General features: G+C 38.6%; 1 protein-coding gene across 8 annotated transcripts in view; it reads right to left on the bottom strand.

The window, feature by feature from the left end:
• Positions 1-20,973, bottom strand: part of LOC122555982 (eukaryotic translation initiation factor 4 gamma 1-like) — a 137,854-nt gene that overhangs the window by 11,966 nt on the left and 104,915 nt on the right. For all 8 annotated transcript variants that reach the window (XM_087993545.1, XM_087993547.1, XM_087993544.1 and 5 more), the window contains 11 exons: positions 18,049-18,246; positions 17,417-17,563; positions 12,928-13,164; positions 12,718-12,822; positions 11,659-11,818; positions 9,620-9,723; positions 9,413-9,518; positions 8,122-8,224; positions 6,608-6,918; positions 2,868-2,980; positions 2,180-2,352 (listed from right to left, as the gene is read on the bottom strand). In XM_087993545.1, the coding sequence (XP_087849671.1) occupies positions 2,180-2,352; positions 2,868-2,980; positions 6,608-6,918; positions 8,122-8,224; positions 9,413-9,518; positions 9,620-9,723; positions 11,659-11,818; positions 12,718-12,822; positions 12,928-13,164; positions 17,417-17,563; positions 18,049-18,246 (1,757 nt within the window). The remainder of the gene's footprint in view (positions 1-2,179; positions 2,353-2,867; positions 2,981-6,607; positions 6,919-8,121; positions 8,225-9,412; positions 9,519-9,619; positions 9,724-11,658; positions 11,819-12,717; positions 12,823-12,927; positions 13,165-17,416; positions 17,564-18,048; positions 18,247-20,973) is intronic.

Here is a 20,973-nt window from a genome sequence, read left to right as displayed (position 1 = left end):
CACCCTAACTCCCCCACCTACCTTATCCCTGTAACCTCATTTCCCATCGCTATACCACGTTGCCTGCACATTCCTAGACACTATTGGCAATTTTGCATGGCCAATCCAGCTAATCTGCACATTTTTGGATTGTGGGAGGAAACCCATGAAATCACAGGGAGAACATACAAACTCCACACAAACAAGTCATCCAAGGCTGGAATTTAACCTGGGTCCTTGGCCATGAGAGGCAGCAGTGCTAACCACTGAGCCACTGTGGCACCCATGTGTCAGTAACTAGGGACTGCAATTTCAAGATTGCCAGAAAGAGAGTCTTGAGGGAGATGAGGAGAGAATTTTTTAGTGAGTGAGTTGTTAGGATTCGGAACACACTGCCTGGGAGTGTGGTGAAGGCAGATTCCATAGGAGGTTTAAAAAGAGAGGTGGATGTATATTTGAAAATGAACTTACAGGGTTAGGAATAGGGCTAGGGCTAGAGAATTGAATCAGCTGGGTAGACAGAGAGCCACTACAGGCACAATGGGTCAAATGGCATCTTTCTGTACTGTAAATTCAATGATTCTATGCATTTCGGTTGGACGAACACAAAGACAATATAAAAATGACGGTACAATAGGACCCGGTGTACACGCAGAAATCAAAAGGTGGCAGGACAAATGGAGAGAGCAGTTAATAAAGTATACAGTGTCCTCAACATTATTATTATGGGCATAGAGTAAAAGAGCACGGAGGATATGTTGGGCTTTAACAAAACATTATTTGACCTGAGCTGAAATACAGAATATGGCTGTTGGCGCCACATTATAGGAAAGATGTGAATGCACTGAAAAGAATGCAGAAACAATTCACAAGAATGTCTTTAGGAATGAGACTGAATGTTGAGTAATAAGGATAGATTAAATAACTTAGAACTGTTCTCATTGGAAAGGCAGTATCTGAAAGGAGATTTGATAAGAGGTTTTGAAAATCATGAGCGGGCTGGATGGAACACTAGGGACAAAATGTTTAGCACATAAAAGGAAGAACAAGTGAGCATGAATTTAGAAAGTGATGAGAGAACAAAGGGTGATGGGGAAAAACAAATTTCAACACAGCAAGTAGTTAAGACGTTGGACGCTTATTTGCATATAAATAGCACACAGGTATATAGGAAAAAGACAGGAGATAGGTACTAGGTGATGATGGTCACTGCAGAGATGCTGCAAACACAACAAGCTGAAAGGCCTTCTCTCGCACCATAACAATTTTATCAGACATTGTGTTGAGTTTTGGAGTATGGCTGATTGGGTTTGGCCAACAGCTTGCCTGTAGTAGACAACCAAGGAATGTACGTTTTTCATATGATCCACCATTCTTTGGGAAGTATAAATCATCATATGCATCACACTAGCACTGAAATTCATATGCTATATTACTCATTGGTGAGATCTGTAGATCATCACCGTGGCTTAACAGCAGCTGTTAGTCAAGAACACCACTCATGTTACTACTGCATAATGAGCAACTGAATCAGCTAGCTTCACTTGTTGCTTGAACCTTACTCTTCCAGGCCAATTGAACACGATCTCTTCAGGTGTTTGCAATAGGTATTACCTGTATCCAGCCAGCCCCTCAAAACAGCGTCAACATTAGATAAGATTTCACAATTGAACATTTGCCAAATCATTCAGAATATACTCAAATATGCAGACATTTAAAGATTAACAGCTAGGGTTGCAATGTAGAAGATTTATGCAAACTGGAGAATATACTTATTAACATAGTAAAAAGAAAATTTGGCCCTAACATTGTCACATATTTCACTGATTTGAAATAGTTGCAATCAAATAATTATCTGGTTCATTTCTCAAAACAATGCCTTGACCAGAGTCAATCTGTCCAATTTAGAGTTCAGCAAAGCCTGGCAGTTAGCAGTCAGTTATTTAACTAGTGCACAGCAACATCTCTACCAAACAGAATAAGACTTGCTAACCAATCAGAATATACTTGCCAATCATTTCTGTTCTTAGTAAAAAATCTTGTCTTCTCTTTACATTATTGCTTACAAAACATCCTGATGCACGCAAAACAAAAAGCTTCAAAATGCCTCTTTTCAGCAATGCTCGAGTTCTATATTACCAAACAACTGAGTTCAATATTAATTAAATTTAAAAAATGGTTTACTGGTTCCAGTATTTACCCTTTGCAGTACTGTTCCTTTGATAGAGTACCAGCTTTTACAAGGTGATATAACAGAATTCCCATGTGTTCTCTTGCAAGTGCACTTCTCTCCAAAGTTGATTCAATGCCACTTCGAACAAAGATGTGCAAAGTCTTCGGTGATTCAAGCTCCTGCACGCACTGCGATGCTTCCTACAAAAAAATTAAGCCTGCAATTTATTTTCAGAAATTCCACACAAACCAGTGTTTTATAAATTTGCTCAAATGTTACATTTGCGTACATACAATTGCATGTTATCAGTAACTACATTATTCTGTTCCTGAAATATGGCCATACGGTTAAAGGTTAATTGTTATAAAAACTGTAATAATTGCACAAGTTTCTTGATTAATTAGCAGGCTGTAGGCATTGTGGTTTGGGTAATTGCTATAGTCAGGGAGGTGGTCTACAAATTCTGAATGTCTTCCTTAGTTTAGCTGTACTTTGCCAAATCCGCTCCAACCATGACAGACATAGCTATGCTATAGCTAAGTTACCGGTTGTTAAGGGACCTTCTTTGCAAAAGAAGCACAGCACAACACTAAAGACTATAGCACTGAAAACCTCAGCTAGTTTTAAAGAAGCCCATTGTGTAATCTAGAACAGCATAATCACCTAACCAAACTCTATTGTCTAATCAAAAGTAGTATGCTTATTTTGCACTTACCTTTATATCATTGATATGCAAATACTCTTCAATGATTGCCTTGGATTTCTTTTCAAACTCTTCCTCGGACAGGGCAGGTTTATCAGGTGTCACAGAGACAGGCTCAAGCTTAACTATAAATTAAAAGGACATTAAGATTTTCTTTAAAAACATGGAGTTGAATTACTGCAGCTTTTCCGCAGCTCAGATGACTATAAAATTTACATTCTACTATACAGTGCGTCCACAGCTCTCAGGTGCCCGACAACACCATACCAACCAGCTTCCCCTTTGGTCCAATGGTCACCAAATGCAATTTTAATCAAAGAGTTTTACAGGACTTGGGCTCAATAGTTCTGCACCAGCCATCAAGTAGCTAACTATTCTAACCCCACTGTCCAGCAAAGCCCACAACCGTTTATGCTCCAGTGTTTTAAGTGTTCAGCTTAATATGCAACTGTTGTGATGGTTCATGTTGAGTTTTCTTGCAAATCCTGTAATTTGAAGACTGAAATACTTTTGTAATGGTTTTTGTTCAAAGTTTATGAATGAAGCATATTTAGATCTTCAGCTTAACACTCCGCTAACTGAGATACTTTCCAACAAAATAGAACAGTCCAGCTAGGCAAGTTGCTTTCATTAAATCACGAATACTCCCAAGTAAGTTGCAGAAAACTTTGCCTTTAAATTTTAATCCATCATTCAATAGCCATCTGACACTGATCTCAAGCACAGAGGCTTTCCCTTTCAGGAGCTCTTTTAGGGCGGCATGGTGGCTCAGTAGTTAGCACTGCTGCCTCACAGCAACATGGACCTGGCTTTGTTTCCTGCCTCGGGTGACCGTGCAAACTCCACACAGACATTCTCCCAGTGTCTGCATGGGTTTCCTCCAGGTGCTTCGTTTTCCTCCCACAATCCAAAGATGCGCAGGTCAGGTGAATTGGCCATGCTAAATTGCCCAGTGTTAGGTGCATTAGTCAGGAGTAAATATAGGGTAGGGGAATGGGTCTGGGTGGGCTACTCTTCAGAGAGTCGGTGTAGACTTGTTGGGCCAAAGGGCCTGTTTCCATACTGTAGGGAATCTATAGTATTAGTGCCTGCACCAATGGAACCACTGAATCTTAAAGCTGACTACAGCACACCTATTCTCATACCCTCGATAAGATTACACGGAACTCATTTTGTGAAAACTCAGTTGTCACTGGGAGCACTTCACAATACATAAAGACCTAAGATCACTAACTGCTCTTTTTTCGTTTAAAAGATTATTTTCAAGCTTGCAAGTCAGAAAACAGCAATTCAATAAAAGAACGTCAAAACAGAGACTAATGTGGTGATTTGAGTGGAGGTGTTCTACAACTCAGTCAAAAACATTCAACACAGCTCTAACCAGTTCTATTTAGCAAATATGGAAATAGTAAAATTGCACTTTGCTAATTTCTGGAACATCTCTTGAACAAATAGCATAATGAAAACTAGACTCCCACAGCTACCACAGTGCAAAGGATTTTATCCAACGTATTGAAGAGGTTATTTACACTTGAAATCCCATGAATATAACTGAGCATTCCAGGAAGATCTATGGTAGACCCAAAAATCCTCTTCCAATAAAAAAAACTGTGGATAAAAGATACAAGGTATAATCTCCTAAGCAAAGTACAAAGATGTGAGAGTATATCCCTAGTGCTAACACCATACAGTTACACCAAACCTACAAGTAAAGTCAGCAACAGCTGAAGCTACTGCGACAAAAGACTTTTGAGCAGTATGGTTGAAGGGCTATTGTAGTATAGTGACATTGTTCCTAACTCTGAGCCAGGAGGCCCAAGTTCAAGTCCTATCTGCTTCAGGTGTTTATTAACAAATGAACAGGTTGATTCAAAATTAATCTTGAACAGTGTAGTTCAAAGCTCTTATGAGGCAGTTGTAGAGCGAGGAAGACGAGGTTCAAGTCCTATCTACTCCAGGTGTATAGCAACATCTCAATAGGTCGATTAGAAAAATATTTTGACAGTATGGCTTCTGAGCTCAAATATCTCAGTTAGCGGAGTGTTAAACTGAAGATCTAAAGCTTCTTTGTTTTGACAGTGAATTCCCTCCATTTTAGGGGCTCTTGGGGTTCAAGGGAGGTGTCCCTAACTTGAGACGAGGATACCTGAGCTGAAGTCCCACTCGCTCCAAAAGTATGCAACATCTCTGTATAGGTTGATTAGAAAATATCTTGAACACAGCGTGGTCAGGCTCTTGCAGCAGTGTAGTATCCCTACCTTTGAGGCAGGAGGCATGGGTTCAACTTGCACCCGTTCCAGAATTCTCTGAATCAGTTTTGTTAAAAAATATCTTGAACAGTGTGGCTAAAACTTAAGAATACATTGTTCGAGTAGTAACCTAATCTTCTTGAATACAACTGACATTAGAACCTATTAAATCAGGTATGAATTAATAAGAGCTGCAACAGATTGTGGGATTTAAAATAATCAAAAGGCGAGTGAACCCATTAATCTAATCATAAACCACAAAACAATGGATATGCACAGACTGCCCAAGCCTATGCAAAATTGACAAGAATATCGCAGTAGGCATTGTGATAATGGTATTCAAGAACCATCAATTTCTTTTACTTCAATTATCTGACATTCATTGCCTGGGATTGAGATGGTTTGAGAAAAAGGAAATATACTGATTTGAGGTGGCTACAATGGGCACATGACAAGTTTGAATTGTGCTATCAAGAAACCAAAAATAACCTGCACTGAAATTAAGTTGCCATTAAAAAAGACTGAAGGTAGTCACTTATGTATGTATCCCTGTTTGATTTATACCTTCACATAGTTGGGTACAAAAGTCACTTATAAATTAAATAGCTGAGACATGAGAACGAGGAATACACAAAGGAACTGTACTTTCGGCAACAGCTTTTCTGGCAGAGGGGAAGAGAAGAAAATTGATTTGTGACAAAAAAACTGAAGGCTTCCTCTCTCAGCCTCTTGAGAAAGTGCATCTGGTGAAAAGACAAAACTGAGAAACATCCATTCACCAAGAACTCAAGGATACGTGCAAATTTAGCCATTGCTGAAGATGCAAGACATCAATTCAGCAAACACAGGCTCAGGTTAAAAATTTTTAAGGATATTAGCGACTTTTTAAAATGCCTATTTTTAAAAACTTCTTTTTTGCACTAGGCACTCGCCCCTTTTCTTCACTTGATACTCATGTTTGATATTTCATTATTTTCCTTGGGATTAATCAGGCAATAAAATTCCACCTTCTTTTGCTCAGGAAAATCATGCAATTGTCTCTAATTTTGAACCAGCAGACAACATTTAACTTGAAATATGAGAATAACTTCACGCTAAGAATGTGCATGTGTTTTGCCAAGAACACCTCCCTACCTGGACATTAACATAGTCAAAAAGATTTTGTGGAAGGCAAAAAGAAAAAAGTGTGATCTCAACAGTGCATACAAAGACATTCAATTAAGAATCTGGTCATTTGTACTACAGTAGCGGTTCCAGTAAATCTTGCTGGAAAAGACTTAAAACAAAATCAGTAAGAATGCAGCTTAGGACCACAGCCTCAGGGCATGGTTCTGCATATATGTATTTTTCTTTTAAATCCCATTTTACAGAACAGGTTTTCAATGAGAGAAGAGTTATTTTGCATTTAATAAAATATTAATTAGAGCAGATATATTTTTCAGAATTGTTTTAACATTTCATATTCTGTCTGGTTTTGAACTCCAACAATGCTAAACAACTTACCAGATTCTCTGCTCTGATCTCGCACATGTCCTCGATCTCTTTCTTCTGTCATGCTGGCTACACGTCTGACTGGTTCTTGAGAACTTCGTCGCTCTCGCTCCCTGCTTCGGTCATCTACTTCTTTGCTGTAGCTTCTCTTAGTAAGTTGAGGTCTGTTACGATCACTTCTCTCCGGTTTCTCAGCACGATCACTTTTATCACTCTTTTCACCATGATCACTTTTCTCATTTCTGTCGTGACGTTCGCTCCTTTCAAATCTGTCTCCTCTCTCACGCTCGCCTTTTTCACTTCTATCACGACTTGAACTGCTCCTGTTGCCATCCCCCACAAAATAAAATCTGTATTACACAATTAACTAACTCAAATTTCACATTATTGTATGCAATTTTTAGCTTTGCTGGATTTATTTTAAAAACAAATTTAGTTTGAGAGAAAAAAACTATTTTGCATTTATCCTTATATAGCATGGGCTCATCTTGGGGATGAAACACTTTCTGATAAAGCACTGTATTTCACAGCTATCAATTTCTAATTTTACAGCAATAAAAATACCCAGATGTAATAACTGCACCCTTTGCATCTGCCCAGAGCCTAAAGTAATGCAGAATATTTACTTTTATTCCCAAAGTTTTGCTTTATATCTGACATCATACCATTTGAAAAGTGATACAACTGCTTTAGCTTTGCTTTTTAAATGTACATTTTATGCACAGCTCCAAAATGAGTTAAGTCAAGTCATATGCTGCTGCTATTTCCAAATTAAACAAAAGCATTGAGTATAGGAGGTGGAAGATCAGACGACAGCTGCACAGGACATTGGTTCAACCACTTTTAGAATATTATGTGCAATTCTGGTCTTCCTTCTATTGAAAGCACGTTGTAAAACTTTAAAGGGTTCAGAAAAGGTTATACAAGGACGTTGCCAGGTTGGAGGGTTTAAGCTATATAGGGAGAGGCCGAATAGGCTGGGACTATTTTCCCTGGGCCATTGGAGGCTAGGGGGTGGCCGTAGAGATTTTTTTAAGTCATGAGGGACATGAATAGGGTAAATAGACAAGGTATTTTCCCGGGGCTGGGAGAGTCCAGAACTAGAGGCACAGGTTTAGGAGGAGAGGGAAAAGATTTTTAAGTGAGGTAAGGGACAACTTTTTCCACGCAGAGGGTGGTGCACGCATGGAATGAGCTGCCAGCGTAAGTGATGGAGGCTGGTACAACTACAGCATTTAAATGGCATCTGGATGGGTATGTGAATAGGAAAGGTTTAAGAAATGGTCAAGTGCTGGCAAATGGGACTAGATTAGGATATCTGGTCAGCATGGATGAGATGGACCCAATGGCCTGTTACCATGCTGTGCACCTCTAGGACTCCTAAATAATGGAGTACATGTATCTCAGAATTAAATTTGCATTTGTAATCCATGTAGCATAGTTGAGTTTTAACAATTGAAACTTCTTTTATGCACCAAATTTAAAAGCTCAGTCACCAATAATAAGCAACAATTTCACCAACTTGCCTGGGGACAACTCTCCGTGCATCAAAACTGTCTGTAGATGACGACTGTTGGAGCGCTGAAAATCTGTTCAATGTCGCTGTGGCTGGCCTTCCTGAATCCACACCTAAGTAAACAAACAGAAATTATTAGTCACACCTGTAGACAATTCAAGAAACAATAGAGTGATATTTGCTTTGACTGCACTTTGACAACTGGATGCACATAAAAGAAACATTACTTTTCAGAGTCAAATATGGTTGCATCAAAATACCAGGGATTAAATAGTCAAAATTATAATCAAAGGCTCACATTCTCCTGGGAGCCTAGGTAATTGTGGTATCTGAGTGTCTGAAGTGATAAGATTTGAATCAATGGATACAGAGAAGATGTTTTCACTAATCGGGGGCAGCAATAAAAAGGAATACAATTTTAAAGTTACTATTCCATCCACACACAGCATAGGATCAATTTGAAACAAAACATGCAGACAATTTAAATTTAAGAGAGAAAATCAATACATATTAATTCATATTCTAGGATATGCAAAGGCAGACAAACTGAGTTTAGTTATAAATGCAGGAACAGACAAATACAAAGCACTTTGAAAATCTATTCCTTCTAATTAAGTCATCACGGTCTTTACTGTGCAACTTCAATCGAATGACATGCAAATCAATCTCAAAACTTATAAGCAGTAATGTCAACAAATTCAAAAATGAGGCAAATCGAAGTTTGTGTTTAAAAAGGATAATCTCCAAGTAATGTGACAAATTCCTCAATTTGTTCAGTTTCTTCCAAAATTGTGACAAATATCAGGACATTTCAGCCAGACCCTTCCATCCTTTTTCAATACCCAGTACACCCACATTCCAACAGAGATACCCTGGTTAGCACAGACCATATAGCAGCTCACGGTCATTCATGGACTGTATTCAGTGTTAAACCTAGCATGAAGCAGACAGGTATCAGCAAAAGAAAATCCCTGTTCAAAATTTCACCTTATCAAAGTGGGGAGATAGTAGTTTAAAGGTAAGTTGAACAAATTAAAGTGCATTACAACAAGACAAAATTAAACCAGGAATGGAAAAAAGGGTGTCTAGGAAGAATGTTTTACACCTGCACAGTTTCATTTTAGGAGAGATGCTTTTTTGCAGGTTAAGATTAAAATGAATAAAGTTACTCTCAACAGTCAACAAATTTAAATTACTAGGACATGACTGCGGTTGCAATAATATTGGTGAAATGGTCAATAGAAACTGTTGGTGTTGGCCAAGAAAGACATGCCATAATATTGTATCCAGAGTGAAAATACCTGTATCACTAGACTTGCTTCCAGATCCACCACTGCTTCCTTTAACCCAGCCGCCAAGTCGACCTGCTGGTGCCAACACTTGATTATTGTAATCCATGGCCCCTGGCTGTTTACAGAAATTGGGAAGAAATTCCAGTTAAGAAGAAATTGCTTATATTTAATATACCAAATGTGCAGTTGAATTTGAAAAGGACAACAGTCCTGCACCTTAGTAATCTTGCTTAGCCGATTAGTATCAATTGGTCTACTATTTTTGGCAATTGGCACAGTATTCCATCCAGCTTCATCAATGCCTTGACTTCCTCGGACACCTAGGGACATCAGATAATTAACTTATTAAAATCTCATAAGGGGAGTGTCACGTAAAAAAAACCATAACTGAAGCCCAGTTAAGACTAGCAGCTCCACCATCAAATGAGGGTTAAAGAACATCAGCAATGTAAACAAATTTGCCCTTGGGTTGCAAATGCGTACAAATTAATTAAATATCATCTAGTTTAAAGATATGTACAACTTGTTACTTTCAGTGAACAGCTGAGTGAGACTATTAATTGAACTGCCCAACCAGTGTAAATCTATTTAAAATACAGAGGAACCTCGATTATCCGAATATCGGATTATCCAATGGGGATCACAAAGTCCCGATAGAAACATTACGTCAAAGAGTTGTTTCAACCCTGATCGCTTCTTTTGTTTACAGGTCCAAAATGATTAAAAACAAATTCGGCTCATTGAAATCTTGCCAAGAACAGTCCTGGCCAATTCAGGCACCGTCTCTAAATAAGTGACCTCCCGGATCCCCTCCCCCGCTCTCTCTCACCCCCTCCCACCATACTTCCCCTGGAGTTCTACATGGGGTGAATTCTAAGCCCCCCTTCCCCCAGATAATGTCTCTAACACTGGCCTACACAGGGCAACGGTGGAACCTGTCAAAACGTTGTGCGCATGCGAGTGTGTTATTTGGAGACTTACCTAACAAAGGTAGCAGCAGTCTTACTGCTGGTGTACAGTCTGGCTGCCCTGGGGTTGGGGGCAGATGGAGGGGGTGTGGACAGTGGTTGGATGGTGTGTGGGGATAGACGTTGGGGGGGGGTGTGCATGGTTGGGACTGCAGGTTTGGGGGTGGATGGGGGGGGGGGGGGGAACAGGATGGGGTGGGAAAGGACAGTGTTGGGGGCAGGTGGGAGGGCAGTGGACAGGGTGGGTGCGGATGAGGGGAGCAGACGGGGTTGGGGGCGGGCGTGGTCTCTCGCGCGCTGCTGCCTAGTCTCCTGAACGGGGAGCAACCGTCACAGAAAACTCCTAGCCCCAGAGGAAATCAGTTAGCCAAATAATCAATATTCTGAACAAAAAAAAAGTGCCCACCCAACACGTTCCGATAATCTAGATTCCTCTGTAGTGTGTGCTAGAAAGAAATCCTCACATTAGCAGGAATTCCACTCAGAATAAACTTGAGGAAGTTGGAGAATCGTACTGTTAAAGTTGTACCAAACTTCAAAACAAACCGAACCAATGACAGTGGCAGTGCATAATTACCCATAGTAAAAATGCCAATCAAATAAAAATTAAAACAAACAGGTTTTAGGATTAGAAGGTAAATGTTTCAAATTTTGTTCTATTTTCAAAACAATACACAAAATGTCAACAGAATTGCATATGACCAATCATTACAGTAAAAAAGTTTCCTAAATGTGATGCTTGTAGAAATGCTTGCAATCTCCCTTCATATTTAAATCAGCAGACACTGGTTCATTTGAAAAGGTTGAAGAGATAATTTAAATATTTTGGTCATTGAAAGGAAATTGGGAGATGTTATTAAATATACTTGTTAGTCATATGGCATAAGGTGACTGTTTGGATATATTACTGTATGGATAAATTACTGTAAATGACATGTCTGGTTTATGGCAGAGACGTTATATTTTGTTGGGATATTATTTGTAGTTCAGCTAATGTTCAGCTTGAAACAGAAGTTACCCTATTCATCGTCTTGATTTTGAGAAAATCTTCTTTGAGAAAGTTTTGAATAATATCTGAAAAGTCTGATGCAGTTATCCTTCTGAAAAGCCTTTAAATTCTTGACATACCCTGAATAAATTGTGTTTAAAAGTCCATGTAGGAATTGTCTGCACACCAGGACATGGACTGAAAACCATCTTGAATACTTTCTTTTTACTTTCAAGAATGAACAAATTTGCCAACCTCAATTTTAATTTTTAAAAATTATTAAATATTATTAAACTCACCAGCACAACTGGTGCCTGGAGCAACCCTCCTTTTATCCTGTTTGGATAGGAGTTGCTGTTGTACTCTTAACTGCTGTTGATGTTCTTCTATCTGAGCATCTCGGTGAATCTGTTCTAATGTCTTGGGTCCCTGATCTCCTCTTCGCGGCACCCAGTTATTCTAGAAATTAAAACATTGGAATAGAAGATTATGATTATTTAGAAATGTGAAATAAACAAAAAATTTACTGTTCTCATCAACTTGGCAGCATGACGGTTCAGTGTTTAGCACTGCTGCCTCACAGCTTCAGAGACAAGGGTTCGATTCTAGCCATAGATGACTGTCTGTGGGGAGTCTGCACGCTCTCCCAGTTTCTAAGTGGGTTTCCGCTGGTGCTCCAGTTTCCTCCCAGTCCAAAGATGTGGTGGTTAGGTGAATTGGCCACATTAAATAGCCCATAGAGTGCAGGCTAGGTGGATTAGCCACAGGGAATGCAAAATTATTGGGTTAGGAGGGTTAGTGTGGACTCAATGACCTGCATCCATACTGCAGGGATTCTAAGAAATATCCCTTGACAACAATTTAATCCAAAACCACATCAAACAACGAATAGAAAAATACAATTTATCTTAAGTATGAACATCACTATACTGAATTATTTTGTAGCTTGTTCATGATCTTTTTAATATATTGGACAGAAGCTCAGAATTAATAACTGGAAAAGGCTGACCTATTAGTGGTACTGAATTATTAACATGGTTATGCTCTGGCTTTGATAGGTGCTTGATACAGCACAAGCTGGATACATACACAGCTAGCAATTTCTAGTTACTCGTATTCTATTAACGAATAATGAAAGCATTGAGCATTCCTAAATACTTCACTATTTCTGACGAAGTACTTTATCTTTTAAAAAACAATGCTTTCAGAAAAGCAGAAAGTGTACTTTTCCAAAAATATCAGTAAGAGACTAAACAAATACACAGCACAAAAATATTCAGAACTTGTTTGTGGCATTTTAACAAATCAACATTTAACACAGATACAAGTCAATTACCATCTTAGTCAAGTGAACTCACTTGTCGAAGATCGATCACATCCTGTACCATAAAGCGAATCCGAGATGAAGTTTTCCTTTCTTTAATAATTTTTTCCATCTGATTAAAATATTGATCCATTCTAGGCTACAGGTAAAATAAGGACAGAAGATTATTTATTCCAGAGAAATCAAGTACATTAACTAGTTATTATTGTACTGAGTACTTTCGGCAAGTTTTTAAATAACTTACTTTGGCTTTTTCAAAATCCAAGTCTTTGCCTATTGTTGTTAATAACCTACATAGGCATTCAAGTGATTCTTCATCATGATTCTTTAGCAGCTTCACTATACAGTCATGCATAATTGGTTCTGTTAACATTTTCAGTTTGAAAAGTTCACCAATGAATTTGATATTGCCTAGTGATCGACGTCTAGCTTTATCTCTTGCATCCTTTAGCTCTTCTTGGAGGCGGGCTTTCTCCTCTGACTGGAATGAGCAGAATTGCACAATATAAGTTTACATCAAAACCACATCCCTGCAACATTTAAATTCAGGAGTTAAAATAAGAGATACTTCACTAACATGACAAATTATTACTAGGCAAGATTCTGATTGTTGCTAGGTACAATTTCATATGTATGAACAGTCAGTGCTTTCAGTGAGTTGAAGAAATGAGAAGTGAAACCAGACAGATTTATTTGATTGAAAATACATAGATAGCACAAACACTTCTACAGGGAATTTATTTCTGAATTCAAGATTTACTGCTATTGATATTTTGTATTATGTTGGAGGAAAATACGAAATCAGTAAGTTCGGCTTCAGCCTTGTTTTACGTAAATGTTGAACGAAACATTAGCTTCATATCTGGCTGTGGACAATAGTTAAACTTTAAAATGAAAGACTGGACAACAAATGAATAAGGGGTATATTAATATGACAATAAATTGCTCAACAAAGTAAATTAATGCTTTTGTGTACTCTAGTGAACAATACAACTTATTCAGCTTTAGTGGTATAAGTTATATAACACACGGTAATAGGTGCTTGTGCATGGCAATAAGATGGATTAGTACATACTGAATAAAGTGAATTTAAATTCTCAGCGAGAATGGAAAAAAAGTTTACATTGTATGCCACACAAGTTTCTTTTTTCACTTCCCAAATAGGATTAAGAATGCCACAAAACACTGATGAACTTTCTGAAGCATAACAGCATTGGCATCAAGTTCCACATGATCATTCAAAATAGCCACGTAACCTATCCACTAAGCTGTAGTAAACTTTGAATGCAAATGCCTTAATGAGGAGGCAGAGGAAGAAAAGGGATGCAATGTGTACATTTTTCATCACAAAGATTTGTAGAAAAAGATTATTATTTCTGACTTCATGCAAATTCAAAAAAATCAATTAACCTGGGAGAAATACCCAGTGATAAAAACTATAGGAAGTTAACTTGAGCAGCTTCAATGAATATGTAATTTGATTACACAGAAATGGCAATCTCAGTGCGTAATGTGACAATCTGTGCAATGGCTGATTAAAAATCAACCATTTTGTACTCAATTGTATTTCCTTTATTTGTCAAATGTTCCTGAAGACAGTATGATTAGATTAGATTACTTACAGTGTGGAAACAGGCCCTTCGGCCCAACAAGTCCACACCGACCCGCCGAAGCGCAACCCACCCATACCCCTACATTTACCCCTTACCTAACACTACGGGCAATTTAGCATGGCCAATTCACCTGACCTGCACATCTTTGGACTGTGGGAGGAAACCGGAGCACCCGGAGGAAACCCACGCAGACACGGGGAGAACGTGCAAACTCCACACAGTCAGTCGCCTGAGGTAGGAATTGAACCCGGGTCTCCGGCGCTGTGAGGCAGCAGTGCTAACCACTGTGCCACCATGCCGCCCATAAACCCCAAACAGCCATAGGGAGAGGCTCAATAGGTTGGGGCTAGTTTTGCTGGAGCACCAGATGCTGAGGTTTATTACATCATGAGGGGCATGGATAGGGTGAACAAAATAAGGTATTTTCCCTGGGGTGGAGAAGTCCATAACTAGAGGGCACAAGCTGAGGGTGAGGGGGGAAAAATTTAAGGGGCATCTTCTTTTCACGCAAAGAGTGAACAGTGTATGGAATGAGCTGCCAGAGGAAGTGGTGGAGGCTGGTACAATTGCAACATTTAAAAAGGCATCTGGATGGGTATATGAGTAAGAAGGGTTTGGAGGGATATGGGCCAGGTGCTGGCAAATTGTACATTAGGATAGGATATCAGGTTGGCATGGATGAGTTGGACCGAAGGGTCTGTTTCATTGCTGTACATCTCTATGACTCTACTGTTTGCATAGCAACATTTCCATATTGCAGTAATTTTGAAAGCAGCACAAAATCAATTCATGCACCACCAATCTAAACAACATTTGCATTTTGTTGTACTAAGGAGCCTTCTGCATTTTACTCGACTGGACACTTAAGTGAATTGTTCTCATGCCAATTACTTTTAAAAATAGCCTTGATCATAAAAGTTATTTGTAGATCAAAGGTGTTGGTAACAGTGCCAGAACTTTTTGCCCATTATCTGTTACTCTCAACTAGTTAGCAGGAACAACTAAGTGACTTGCTAGCTCATTTCAGCAGGCAGTTAAGGATGAACTATATTGTTGAATCTGAAATCATACAGGTTACTCAGATTAAAGTATGCTTACTTCCCAAAATAACAGATGAACCAATCAAGCTTTTAGAACAATCTGGAAGTTTCAGAGCCACAAGTTTTTCTTAAAAAACACATCTGAATTACATCAGGCTGAACTGAAGCAGGTTTAATAGGTTATTTATAACATAATATAACCATTGCATTCGTGTATCTGATGTGTACAGAAAGGACTGAGTAATTTCACTCAATATTAGAAGAGATTTCCAACCCCAGTTCCGAGAGAAATGATGAGCTAACTTCTTGAAGCATTGCAGCTCATGTGGCACAGCTACACTCAGTGCAGAGAACGACCTCCAGCATTCTAATCTAGCAAAAAAGTGAAGGAGCAGAGATACAGAAGAACCTCGATGAGTGGCTGAACTATGTTGTCCGTCATTCAATTATCCAAACGAAATACTCCCTGCTCGTGTCCTTCGGATAATCAAGGTTCCTCTATAGGCTCCAAGTCAGGATAGTGCATAGCTTGGAAGGGAACCTATGGACGATTCTTAAGAATTTGCTGCTCTTTTCCTCCTAGATAGGAGAGGCTGTGGTTGAGAAATGCTGCGCCAGAAACGTCTTGGTGAATGATGCAGTGAATCTTGTAGATGGTAGACATTGAGGCCAGTGTACCAGTGGTGGAGGGAGTGAATGTTTAATGTGGTGGATGAGGCGCCAATCACATACACTGCTTTGTCCTGGACAGTGTACGATCCAGCAAATTTAACAGTAATCCATCACAATCCATGTACCTTGCAAAACACAGCTATTTTGCGGAGTCAGGAGGCAAATTACTCACTGGAGAAATCCAAACCTCAGACCAGTTTTTATAACCGCTGTGATTTATATGGCTGGTCCAGTTTAGTTTCTGATCAATGGTAACTTACAGGTTTTGGTCCTGGGGAACTTAATGAATGACGGAGAGATGAACAGACTCTATCCTGTTGCACATCATTGCCTGGCATTCAACTAGTTATAATCTAAATTGACTCAGATAAAAAGTGCAATGTATATTTGCCAAAGTTGCTGACAAAAAGATATGCAAGAAAATAAGGTCTCAAGATGATAGAGGCAGGTAAGGGACAGCAGATAGTAGACTCAGGTTGAATTTGTCCTATGTTTTGTGGACAAAGCACACTTAGGCACCTTTCCTCATTGATAGGTAGATGAAGTATTGTAGCTGCATTGGAACAACTGGGAAGAGGCGTGCCCAACTCTGGAGCACAAGTCTTCAGAACATTTTAAAAAGAAAAGATTGTTCATGGAATGTGGGCTTTACTGTCTGGACCAGCACTTATTCCAGTTTCCCTAATGGCTTGCCTCTACAATAACTGTTAAGTGATCACTTTTATTTGCACTATCATGTGCAGATACAGATGAGGATGAGGTCAAGTATTTTACACCTCATTGGTTCCTTCAAAACCGGCCAGGTCCAGTCTAATAGCTACAGCCTTTAGGATTCAAGCAGCTGAGTCATAGTAACTAAGCCACTTGGTGACAGACACTGAAGTCCTCAACCCAGAGTACATTTTGTGGCCTTGCCACCCTTAGCACTTCTTTATTTTGCTATTCAACGAGGAGAATGGATCCGGAGAACTCCCTGCCCAACTGGTTTCCAAATGAATACAACTGTGCCACCATCTCTGGTAGCTCCATTCTACCAGTTCCATTTATTTTTGAATTTTCTGTAGCGTAGTGATACAATTGAGTGACTCGCTAAACTATTTCAAAGGGCATTTACTACATTACTGTGCACATGAAGACACATGCAGCACTGACCAGATTAGAACAGTGGATTTCCTTCCCTAAAAGGCAAAGAACCAAATGGGTTTTTATGACAATTACGGGTTTCATGGTGACCATCACTTGCCCTAGTATTTACGTCCTATACAGGTAACGGAAAATGTTGCAAAAATGGAAAAAAGCAAAGAACGTCACACCAGAAGCTATACATGAAAGCATCTCAATCTCATTCAATTCTACCCAAAATGTGCAATTTAGTTTAGATGATTTTAAAGATTACTAAATTACATACCATAACAGCAGCATCAATTTCTTTCTGTTTTTTATCTATTACTGCATCATCATCTTTGTCTTTTTCAAACTCCTTTTGACATCTGTTCAACAGCAACTTCCGAAAATTCACTGTTGCTCCAGGTTTATCTGGTATTGGAACTTTAAGCTGTGGAAAATACAAAAGCAATAATTTAATCCTAAAGTAGACAGTGCATACAATCACATATGCATGACTTTTAATTCCAAGTACAACTTAGATTGCTTCATATAATGTAAATACACACATCCTATGCAACATAGAGATTGTGATGCAATTATGTATAAAAACATAAACCTCTGGTTTAACTGTATAATTGGACAGACATATATATCTATTAGCAAACTGAATTCAGTTTGAAAGCAACCTTCTATAATTCAGCATTCTTACCAGGTAGTTTTATAACTTTCTAGCCAAATGATGTTTATTAAAAATTAATCAAACAAACATGTTGGAATACCTCAGCCGGGAGGCATACCATACACCTAAAAACTCAAATGAGCAACATAGTAGTTCTCATTTATTGCACATATCTCAGTTAGATGTTAGTTTTTAAAATTCCCAATTACTGTTGGAATACTTCCAAAGTAGAAACAGGAGTTCAAAGCACTTACTGTTGTAAGACAGCGGCACATGTTGGCATAGGCAACGGAGAAGTTTGGTTCAGAAATAGCTTTTTCAAAGACCAGATCAATTACTCCCTTTAACCGCTCTTCATTGTCAATTGTCAAATCTGCCACCTGTTTCATCAACTGCTGGAACATCTGAGGGGTCAATTTGTTCAAAATACTGCGAACCTTTCGGAACAGCTCCTAAGCAAGAAATATAGAAGAGCAGTGAGTACACGTACTGCATTTACATGTTTATCAATATGCATGCAATCACAGAAATAGGACTTGCAGTGTTTCAACCAATCATTTGTAAAAACATTGATAAGCACTAATACAGAAATTATTACAAACAACATTGTGGAACATAGCACCAGTTTTTCACACTGTATGATCCGAAAAGGTTGGCACTGATTGGAGGGTGAAGACAAAGAGTATACCACTGTAACCATCTCGGGTTGTACATTTTATTTATTCCTGCAGCTATTTGTGGTTTAAAACAGACTTCAGAATAGCAGGACTCCAGATCATAATTTTGATTTTGCAATTTCCTGATGAGCAAAAGCCACATTTTTCTTTGGAATGCGAGTGAGTTAGAAGAAAAGGCAATTACTGGGAATCTTTGTACATAATCAGAACATAATTTGCAATCTCCTTAGCACAAATCGTGCAAGAATTTCAATTTTGTTCAAATTACAAAAGCATACTCAAAAGAGAGAGCGCCTCAAATGATGGTCAATCGCAAAATGATTAATTCTAAATATATGCAATACAGTGTTAAAACAAACATTCAAAATTGGCATGAAATAAAGCTAAATAAAGTTCACTTCGCTTTGAAAAATCAACAGTTTAGAAGCCAAAAGAATTGCTGGTGAGAATCAATTTATTATCTGAAGCATAACGGACTCAAACTGACTCAAGGCATGCGTCTAATCCAACAATTTACAATAATCTTGAACTGTCAACAATGAAAAAAGGGGGCTCTCCTTAATCTTTTAAGGGATACTTAGTTATCCATTATATAGTACAGTTCATATCCAGTCACTCAAAGCCAACTACCATTAAAAACGTCTGCAAGGGACATTTCAATGCAGCTCAATTAGCTTCAATTGTGGCTAAACAAAAAAATCACACTATGGATCAGGGATAACTAATCTTAACCAAGCCATTAAAGTAGTTTCTCTAACCAGACATATCCAAATCAATCACAAGCAGATAAACAAAAACAATGAAACAGACAGCCTAGAAATGGTTAAAAAAAATCTAGCACATGACCAAAAACAATACAGTTCTGGTTTTAAAAAAATACTTTGCAGAAACTGTTGGTCAAATAGTTTCCCCTTTCAATCTATATTCCAGGACACAGGCAAGATTTGCTTCAGGTTTAGTATTGAGGTATGGTTTTGATTTACATACCATATCACACTTTCAATAAGGTTCCTGATGCAAAACATACAAAACCAAACTGCATTTGTACACAATTTCCTTCAGCGTTTGGAAGTCACAATACAATTGATAAGACTATATAATTACTATATAAGACTCGCGAAGAGATGACAACAATGCATCAAATTAAGGAATGGCAGCAGTCAGTTCAGCCGAGCTATGGCTAGATCCAAGATAATTGACCAGTGAACAGCACTAGCAGCCAAACACTAAGTATAGTGCTTTGGATTGTATGTTTGCACCTCCTCCACAAAACCAACTTATAACGAGTGGATAATTGGTCTAAAAAAGATAAGGCTTACTTAACTTCTACAATATACATTTTAAAAACAAGCAGTAAAGCATCACTACTAAACGTTATGTAAGCATAAAGCAAAGCAACCGTCAGCAAGCTAAAAGGTATATTGAGATATTTTTTAACATTGCACCCATTAATATAATACATTCATGTGGAGGCAATAAAATTATTATTAATAAATCTTCAACTAAATCACTGAATATTTCAAAAGAAGAAAGCGTAATTCATATGTATTATCAAATGAGCAAAATTCAATTGGTTTGAACAGTCATCTCTATTTGATATCATCTCATAAGAAGTTAAGAAATAGGAGCCAGCCCTACCATTCAACAAGATCATGGTCGATGGCCCCAGGTCTCAGCTCCTCTTCTGTGCCTACACAGCATAGCATAGTTTTTCAACTGATATTTCCAAAACCCATTTCCTCTTTAAATACTTGCACTAATCTGGTCTCCAAAACCCTCTGCAGTAAGGAATTCCGGACATTCCTGACCCCTCTTGCAGAAGTAATTCCTTTGCCTCTCACTATTAAATTGAGTGTCTTCTTATTCTGTAACCCTGCCCAGTTCAATACTCCTCCACCAATGTAAACATCTACTTGTCAGTCCCTTCAGACTCTTGCAGGTTACACAGAAACATATGAAACAGGAGAAGTAGACTATTCTATTCGAGGCTGGTCAGTCAACTCAGTACCCTGCTCCTACTTTCACCCCACCCATAAGAACAATATCCATCTCCTCCTCAGAAACATTCAATATTTTGGCCTCAACCACTTCCTTGGTAACAGAATTCCACATATTCATCACTTGCTGGGTGAAGAAATGTCTGTTCAGTCATAAATGGCTTACCGCATATCCTCCGCCTGTGACCCCTCGTTCTGGACTTCCCGGTCATCGAATATCCTTCCTGTGTTTAATGTTAGGATTTTATAGGTTTCTACGAGACCCCCTTTCATTCTTCTAAACTCCAATGAATATAACCTAAACTGATCCAGTCTCTCTTAACATATCAGTCCTGCCATCCCAGGAATCAGTCAGGGAAATCTTCATTGAACCCCTTCTATTGCTGGTTAGCTGAAAGGTAAGTTTGCGATCCAACTTGATGCCAACAGTGTGGGTTTAAATCCTGCACTGTCTGAGGTTACCATGAAAGAGTCTCCTTTTCAACCTCTCCTTTTGCCGGAGGCA

The sequence above is a fragment of the Chiloscyllium plagiosum genome, unplaced genomic scaffold (assembly GCF_037043375.1).
Source record: "Chiloscyllium plagiosum isolate Xiang-an unplaced genomic scaffold, Cpla_swu_hap1 HiC_scaffold_13, whole genome shotgun sequence".
In the NCBI taxonomy this organism is placed as follows: Eukaryota; Metazoa; Chordata; class Chondrichthyes; order Orectolobiformes; family Hemiscylliidae; genus Chiloscyllium; species Chiloscyllium plagiosum.
The sequence above is the reverse complement of the archived record's forward strand: the minus strand, read 5'-3'. Positions and strand labels throughout refer to the sequence as shown.